The 9,101-nt window shown below is 38.6% G+C and overlaps 1 protein-coding gene across 1 annotated transcript; it reads left to right on the top strand.

The window, feature by feature from the left end:
- Positions 1 to 1,062: 1,062 nt before the first annotated feature.
- On the top strand, positions 1,063 to 6,054 carry ptchd3a (patched domain containing 3a). Its single transcript, XM_032551798.1, has 4 exons — positions 1,063 to 1,806; positions 3,089 to 3,210; positions 4,045 to 4,190; positions 4,274 to 6,054. The coding sequence occupies exons 1-4, from the start codon at positions 1,096 to 1,098 to the stop codon at positions 5,842 to 5,844; spliced, it is 2,550 nt and encodes an 849-aa protein (XP_032407689.1). The 5' UTR covers positions 1,063 to 1,095; the 3' UTR covers positions 5,845 to 6,054.
- The last annotated feature ends 3,047 nt before the right edge of the window (positions 6,055 to 9,101 follow it).

Here is a 9,101-nt window from a genome sequence, read left to right as displayed (position 1 = left end):
TATAAACCTATAATCGTCTACTTTAAATGCGTATAAAGTATATTATTTTTTGTGGACAAGGATTTGGTTTTTGGGATATAATTACTGTCTTTTCACAGTTCTAGAAGTTGTAGTTTCCTTTTATTTGGTTCTAACTTGATTCTGTGAAGGAGGTTTCCTCTATAATATTACCAGATCCCTATTCTTTATAAATGTATTTACTGGATGTAAACAAATGCTTCAGTGCATATAAACAAAAGGCAAAACTTACAGAAAATAATTCAGGTTTTGTCTGTGTGGGGTTGGTAATTCATATGTAGTTTGAGTTCACATGATGGAAAAAATAAGAAAATGCATCATAATTATTGATGTATTTTTGTGAAACCAATAGAAAATAGAAATAAACTCACCAGAATAGTAGTTAAAGTGACTTGGTGAAAATTGTGATATTTTGGAGATGTGGACTAAATATGGAGAAATAACTGAAACTCCTGCATGTGAAGCCTTTAATCCTGCTGTAAAAAATCTGTCATAAACAGCTTTATTCTCACCCGAACATCGGATCTTGACGTCAACAATCGTTATGAAACAAATTTCCAAGATGTCCCACATGTCATAACGCCTAGAAAGTCTGGGTCATGCAGCACCAGACAAGAAATAAAAAAAGTAAGTATCCTACTGTTAAATCTGTCTACGCAAGCTTTAAAAGTGGTTAACATTTAAACGCCAGTACAGTAAATCCATTGAGCAACGATTTTCAGGATTCTTTTATGGCTTCCTTTTAGTGACTTATCACCTTTAACAGGCAGTTTCACATCTCAAAGGTGCAACAATTATGTAGTAATTTACAAAGACATGACCACTCCTCTACATGTCACTTATTTACGGTAATAAAAGGTGACCTAAGTAAATGACAACATGTCGTAACTGGTTTCACTTGTCTTGGGTTTTGTCTTGCCCAACTTTTTAAATCTTTTTAAGGTGGCTGCTTATCAGTGTTACAGGAAGGAGCCTCATTATCAGCAGTACTTTCCCTGACTTTGACTTTCTTGAAAGGTTGTTCCAGTCTTTATAAGGAACGCTGTCCATTCCTGTTCCAGTCCTCCAGGAGTAAAGATGGGCTGTAGACGCACAGACTGCCTCTCTCGGCCTCTGTCGAACCTTTTTGAAAAACTTGGCTCCACAGTTGGCTCCTATCCGCTTTATTTCTTCGTCATTCCTGTCTTAATCACAGCGTCTCTTAGTGGGGGGTTTGTTTTTCTCAAAGACAGAGAAGACAATGATCTTGAGCGCCAGTTTACCCCCAAGAAAGGGCCCTCAAAGGCAACGAGGGCTTTTGTCAGGGAGAACTTTCCGTACAATACCTCCATGTTTTCTGAGAACCGCTTGTACGACAAGGGGAACTTTGCATCCCTCATTGCTGTCTCAAAGAACAGCAACAATATTTTGGAAAGCCCCGCCTTTGAGGACATCGTCAGACTAAACGAGAAGATCCTGGACATTTCTGTGGACAGAAAGGGGCTGGGATTCAGCCAGGTGTGTGCCATAGCCAATGGAAAGTGCTTCTCAAACATCATCCTGGAACTCATCGGTGGCAATGAAACCGGCATCACCTACCCAGAACACAATCACCGGTCCGGTTTAGTCTTCCTGGGCTCTGCTCTTGGTGGAGTGGTAACAGATGCTAACAGCACCATCCAGAGGGCTCGAGCTGTGAAGCTCTACTACTATTTAAACAGCCAAGAAACTGCAGCCGAGGCCTCGAAGTTATGGCTGAGAGAATTTAAAGCTCTGCTGTCGGACGAGATGGACAGGAAAAACATTGACGTATGTGTCACTGCCATTTTATTTCATTTGTGTAGTCAAAAAATGTCATATCCACACCTTTATTTTAAATGGGATTAGAAACATTAGTTAAATATATGAATCTAAAAGATTTGAAATGTGTTCAATTTCACAACTGCCAAACCTGTACAATTAGCAAATCACATAAAGGGAACCTGTTATGCAACATTAGGATTTCATACATTTTTGTACCTCCATTTGGGTCTCAATTGCTTCTAAAAACAGTTCAAACACTCAAAAAAACAAAACAACTGCTTTTTTTGGCAATAACTTAATGTTTTTGGGTGTCTGGAAAATTAGCTGTTAGAGAAAACCTCCTGATAAGTCACATTCAACAGGCATTGCGGAGTTACCTAGAAACCCCAACTCAGCCCATCCTGTTACCTAGCAACCCCCGCAGAGTTCCAGCATATTTGGTCAGCAGGTTTTGCCTCTGTATGCGCTGTACAATGGCTGCTGGAAAAGACAATCATTTTGGTGTTGACTTATCATCCAGAAACCACTTTCTGCATTTGTGTTGGTTGTGCAGGAGGCTCCGCTTCTGCTTTTCAAAGATGTACAGATGTATAATTGCACATCCATGCAGCCATTTTCATGTGTGAGTGTAAACGTTGAGTTGGGGGTCGTGGCCAGCCGCAGCTTATTTGGACTTAAAGTGACAAGACGGCCTAAAAATGCTCATTGTGAAAGAAGCTCAAAATAAGCAGAACTGAGCAGAACAAAATCTCATTATCAAAAATTATTTTGTGCAAAAAAGCACACAAAGACCCCCCTCACATTTCCCAATAACCTTTTGACAATCTTCAAGACAGTAGAGTCGTTGTCATTGGAATTCAAAATTGTTGATGCTTTGTGCTAAACTGAAATATCTTTTGTATTTTTTGTATAGATTCAACTAGAAACAGAAGAAAAAATTCTGTTTTAGTTTCAGTTCTTTGCTGTTCTGATTTCTTTTGGTTTAAACTGGACAATGTGCTATTACAAGTAAAAAGGAGCCAAAGTCCACGGAAGAATATGGAAAATAAACCCTTTAAATGTAAATTGATAATATTAAAACAGTTTAAATTTAAGATATTTTAACAGTTCGTAAACTGTGCTCTTGCTTTTTGTGAGAAAAACATGAACGGTTACCGTATGCTAAGAGGCATAGAGGTGTATTTCCACATAAATTGTTCTTTGTTTTTGAAAATCTCTTGCAATCCAAACCATGTTGCCACTGCGGTGAAGCTTAACATGATTTTCTTTCTGCTGTGCTGCTTTGCAGGTCTCTTACTACACCTCTAAATCCAAGCAGGAGGAGATCGACAGCCACACCGTAGATGGATTCCCTTTATTCCTCATCACTTACGCCTGCGCTATAAGCTTGTCTGTGATATCCTGCCTGAGGTAAGGAGTGATCAACGGCTGCCACGCAGAGTCAAACGCAGGACACAGAGAGCTGTTATTTATCAGTTTGAGTGATGAAAGAGTGACACACGCAGGAAACGCTGCATAATTTCTGACTTAATGGGCTCAAAGATGAGTTGCTATTAATAAAAACACTTAATGTTAGTATGTACGTGCAAGGGGGAAAATTAAAACGCAAGACAAAAAGTTTTATTTTTGCAAAATTCATAATTTCTTTTATTTTTATTATTTAATTTGTAAATTCTTGCAGAAGTTTCACATAAAGTAATATAATTTTTTTTTACTTGAAATGTTTTGATATCCAGAGATTTTTAGAAATGTAACTTTTATTTTAAAAAATATTTTCTTTTTACATATTTGTTGAAGCTGTCATTATGTTATGAGACAGATAATAATTGAGCTCCTCTGTCTTCTCCCAGTGCTAATTAGAAACAACCAATCAGAGTCATTAGTGCTGTCAATCACTGCTCATGCTAGCTATGCTACAACTAGCATTGCCTGTTGAGAATCCTAGGCTACTTAGCATGGCCATGGTTTTCCTGTATCTGTAAGTTGTTTTTTGGCAATTAGCATATCTACAAGTGAGTACCCAAGGTTGATTGACAGCGTTAAGACCCTCCTCCTGGCTTTGATTGGTTGTCGGGAGCAGCAGACAGCAGTAGTAGCTCATACCGGAGATTAATGTTTTCACAGATTATCTGTCTCATAACAAATTCACAACATGGTAAAAACACTTACTCTTTATGTAAGTTACATATTGCAAGTTTAATAAAATAATATATAAAATAAATAATTGTTTAACCTCCCTGGCAGATCGGACCATGTCAGGAACAAAATGTGGGTGGCTGTTTTCGGCGTTTTAACCTCTGGGCTGGCAGTCGTCTCCTCTTTCGGCTTGCTGCTTTACATCGGAGTGCCGTTTGTCATAACTGTGGCCAACTCTCCTTTTTTAATACTCGGTGAGGAAGCAAAACAACATCTTTCTAATTCAACATCATTTGAGCAGATGCTAAAACAAGCATGTTATTTTTATTTTTCCTAGGAATTGGCCTGAACAACATGTTCATCATGGTGTCCGACTGGCAGCACACCCACGTGAACGACCCCGTACCGAAGCGGATGGGTCACACCTACAAAGAAGCGGTGATGTCCATCACCATCACCGCCTTGACGGACGTCCCCAAGTTCTTCATTGGCGTCATGTCCGACTTCCCGTCAGTGCAGTCCTTCTGTCTGTACACCGCCACCTCCATCATATTCTGCTACGTCTACACCATCACCTTCTTCGGCGCCTTCATGGCTTTAAACGGCAGGCGAGAGGCTAGCAACCGGCACTGGCTAACCTGCATGAAAGTACCATCACAGAAGTCAGCGAACCAAACGGAGATGTACAACATCTGCTGCGTGGGAGGCAGCTACGATAAGTTCACAGGAGCGGAGAAAAAACAACCAGCGAGTAATTTCTTTAAGGATTACTACGGACCTTGTTTGATGAAACCGTGGGTTAAAGGCGTGGTAGTCTTTGTTTATCTGGCGTATTTAGCTTTAAGCGTGTTTGGATGTTGCCATATGCAGCAGGGAATTGAACTTTATGATCTGGCAGCTGATGACTCTCATGTTACGAAATTCAACATTAAAGACAGGCAGTATTTTTATGATTATGGCCCATCTGTCATGGTCATTGTAAAAGGGAAATTGGCGTACTGGGATAAGGATAAAAGATCTCAACTTCAGGCATGTATAGAAGACTTTAAAGAGCTCCACTTCATTGATAGAGACGTCTACACATCTTGGTTGGACTCTTACTTGTCTTATGGTCAAGAGAAACATCTAAACCTTGATGATAAGAATGTTTTTCTCTCAAATCTGCCTCCATTTTTTGATTTATATCCATTTTTTAAGCAAGATGTGAACCAGACCGGAGATGCCATCCATGCGTCCCGGTTTTTCATCCAAACTGTGAATATTACCAAAGCCAACGAGGAAATTGAAATGCTCAAAATCCTCAAATCTACTGTAGGCAGATGCCAGGCAGCGTCTTTATTGGTCTACAACCATGAGTTCATCTACTTTGACCAGTACGACGTTGTGGTGAAGAGCACCATTAAAAACGTCGGGGTTATCACGGCTGTGATGTTGGTCGTCTCTCTCCTGCTGATTCCCAACCCGGTCTGCTCCTTGTTGGTCACTTGTTCGATCGGTTCAGTCACTGCTGGGGTCAATGGGTTCATGGCTCTTTGGGACATCAGTCTGGACTCCATATCCATGATCGTCTTCACCGTCTGCATCGGATTCACCGTGGACTTCTCCGCTCACGTGTCCTACGCCTTTGTCTCCAGTGAGAAGCCCCGTCCCGAAGACAAGGCCGTGGACGCTCTGTCCAGTCTGGGTTACCCCATCATGCAAGGCGCCCTGTCCACAGTTTTAGGGGTGTCGGTGTTGTCCATGTCTGAATTTCACACCTTCAGGATCTTCTTCAAGATTTTTTTCCTGGTCATGTTTATTGGGATGGTTCATGGCCTTGTTTTTATGCCGGTATTCCTGACAGCCGGTACATGCAGCTCAGATAAAGACGAAAAGCATGAGGAAGATTTAAAATCCAGTAAATTTTGACCACTGGAGGGATGGTTGGAACATTTTAGGCTCAAAAGTTTTGAATTTTATAGACCAAAATAACTGAATGTACATATACTTTAAGTTATTTTCATTTGTTGTCTGGGATTAATAATGTATTTTCCAGTATTGTAAACAAATGTTATGGCGTTTGATTTTGTGTTTCTGAGGTTTATGTATTTGCAAAATAAATAAAAAAGGCTAACTATTTCAACTGTTTCAGATTTACCCAACAAGTCCATCACAAGGCCAACACAGAACCACTGAGAACCATTAAACACACACAAACCTTAGTGATTTAAAAATGATTGAACAGGTTTTAATACCAGGCAAAGATAACCTGAGCAAATGCAAAAATGCAATTTACGAAAAATCTATAAAATGTAACTATACCCTAAACACAGGTGTATTTGTTCCATTCTTAGTGTTAACCAGTTTGTTTGTATTGCACCAATTCACAACACGTAATTTTAAGAGACTTTACAAGAAAAAAGTCGATTAAATCCAAGCATAAAACCAATCCAATTGATTGTATTTATCAAAACATTCAGTCAAGTTGAGTTTATTATTGAAATTGGTTAAAAAGTTTCAAATATGGCCATTTATGACAATGATTTGGCTTGAAATCACCTTTTTTGTTGTTAATTATTATTGTTTGTTTGGATCAGTGTATCCTGTTAAGGATATGGAAGTGTTTAGACGAGGTGGCAGTAGAGTTTTTGACTCGGTGGTTTAACAACATTGTAAAGAGTGAGAAGATTCCTGGGTATTCTGGTGACGATTTTTAAGGGTGACTCTAATTTTTGAAGAGTCTTGTTCTGTCCAGCTAGAAGCACAAAGGCTGAAGCAGACAGTCTGAATCAATGAAACCTGTCACGTAGGTTGTTCAAAGCAGCTGCCCAAACAGCTGTACACAAAGAAATCAAACACAAACCAGGGATACAGCTTGACATAGTTTGGTAAACAAAAGCCAAGAGATCTTCCAGGTCTGACTTGCGATATCTTCCATCTTTCAACGGAGCACTTGGGTCGACTCTGGGCTCTGCCACCCTCCGTCACGCCTGTCTTCTCTCACCACTGGACGAGATGGTTCTGGTCCACACAGCGTGACGTGACGGGCCCAAACACCCCGAGGAGAAAAGGAAGACGGATGAAATTTAAGAGCTGAACCTAGGAAGCAAAAAAGAATGACAATGAGGAGAACAGCTTGTTTTATCAAACTCTGATTAATTCAGCAGACATGTTTAATGTCAATTTTATTTGTATCTTGGGTAATAAATTACATTAAATAATTACATTTATACACCACTTCATGAAAAACTACACCCCAAATCTTTGCTTAATACTTTAATACTTAGCTTTCACTAAAAGCAGACCATCCCTCAACTTATTATTAAAGTTGTTGTCAATGAATTCAATTGTCAAAATGCAGTAAGAAAGGAAAAAATAAATGCCTATTTTCGGCTCAATGACTGAAATTGTTCAAGGAAGTGGCAAACTTCTTCTCTAACTTATGCTAGCAGCTAGCTAATGTAGCGCTAAAGTTAGCTTTTAAAGTAATAGAAACGATTAGTTGGAAAAAAAACTGAAGTTATTATTTTTGGACCTAAAGAGGAACAATCTAGAGTCAATGCTTCAGTTATTACAACTGAAAACCAGCGATCAGCCCGAAACCTGGGAGTAGTGATGGACTCTGACCTGAACCTCCAGAGCCACATAAAGACAGTTACAAAGTCGGCCTTCTATCACCTGAAGAACATCTCCAGGATTAAAGGACTAATGTCTCAGCCAGATCTAGAGAAACTCATCCATGCGTTCATCTTCAGTCGTATTGATTATTGCAACAGCGTCTTCACAGGTCTGTCCAACAAATCAATCAAACAGCTGCAGCTGATCCAGAACGCTGCTGCTCGCGTTCTCACTAAAACCAGGAAGATAGAGCACATAACACCAGTTTTAAAGTCCCTCCACTGGCTCCCTGTAGCTCAAAGAATAGACTTTAAAATACTGTTGTTAGTTTATAAATCACTGAACGGCTTAGCACCACAATACATTAAAGATCTGCTGCTGTTGTATCAACCTTCCAGAACCTCTCAGGTTCTGGTTCTGGTTCTGCTCTGCATCCCCAGAACCAGAACCAAACGAGGAGAAGCAGCATTCAGCATCTATGCACCACAAATTTGGAACAAACTTCCAGAAAACTGTAAAACAGCTGAAACACTGACTTCCTTTAAATCTCGACTAAAAACCCACCTGTTTAGGATTGTATTTGAAACGTAATCAATTACAAATTTATTAATGGAAACTGACTTAATGTCGTGTTTTGATTGTTGATTCTATGTTGCTTTGTGTTTTTGTGTTTGTTATGATGTAAAGCACTTTGAAATGCCTTGCTGCTGAAATGTGCTATACAAATAAAATTTGATTGATTGATTGATAAGCTGACATTCTGATTTTACATTTGATTCTATGCTAAGTAATGAACAGAGGATAAATAATCTTCTGGAGTTTTTCTACTTTTGAACTAATGCTTTAGAAGAGTTTCTATCCACAAATGTTTAGCTTAATGTAGCAGCTAGCTAAGCGGCAGTGCTAGCATTAGTTTGTGTAGCTGTGGCAGAGAAAATGTTTATTTGTTCATATTTAATGTCACTTTTTGTAAATACTGAGAATATAATTTACCTTGTATTACTGATATCTGTCGGTGGAATTGCGTATTATATACCAAGACGTGATTATGCACTGAGCACGACCAATTAAGAAATGCCGACAAGAACCGAAAGACACGTTTGTTTGGATTTAATGTAGAAAAAAAAGACAAAATAACAAAATCAGGCAAAATAAAAAAAAAATCCAAATCAATTTCTTTCAATATGAAACTTATGAAACTTGAACAAAAATGGCAAGTATGTGTTTGTGTCTGGTGAGTTTTTGGTTTAAACAAACTTGTTTTCATTCAGTGACGTTACAGAGTGAAACTTTACATATAAGAATATAGTTAGTTAGTAGCTAATTACATGTATTCAGTTATATTTACGTGATTACCTTTTTGATTACAAAATACTTTTAGGAGTATTTCTACTATTTTACATTTAAATATTAAATAACTGATAATTTGATCAATTACTCAGTAGTTGGGTATACTTTTTACCAAGTACTTTTTTACTCTAAAGTAACTTCTTGGACGGCTACTCTATATTTTTTACTTCAGTAAAAATATGTTGAAGTAGTTGAGTACAATTTTTGGGTACTCTGCT

This window comes from Xiphophorus hellerii, chromosome 21, assembly GCF_003331165.1.
Source record: "Xiphophorus hellerii strain 12219 chromosome 21, Xiphophorus_hellerii-4.1, whole genome shotgun sequence".
Classification (NCBI taxonomy): Eukaryota; Metazoa; Chordata; class Actinopteri; order Cyprinodontiformes; family Poeciliidae; genus Xiphophorus; species Xiphophorus hellerii.
The sequence above is the reverse complement of the archived record's forward strand: the minus strand, read 5'-3'. Positions and strand labels throughout refer to the sequence as shown.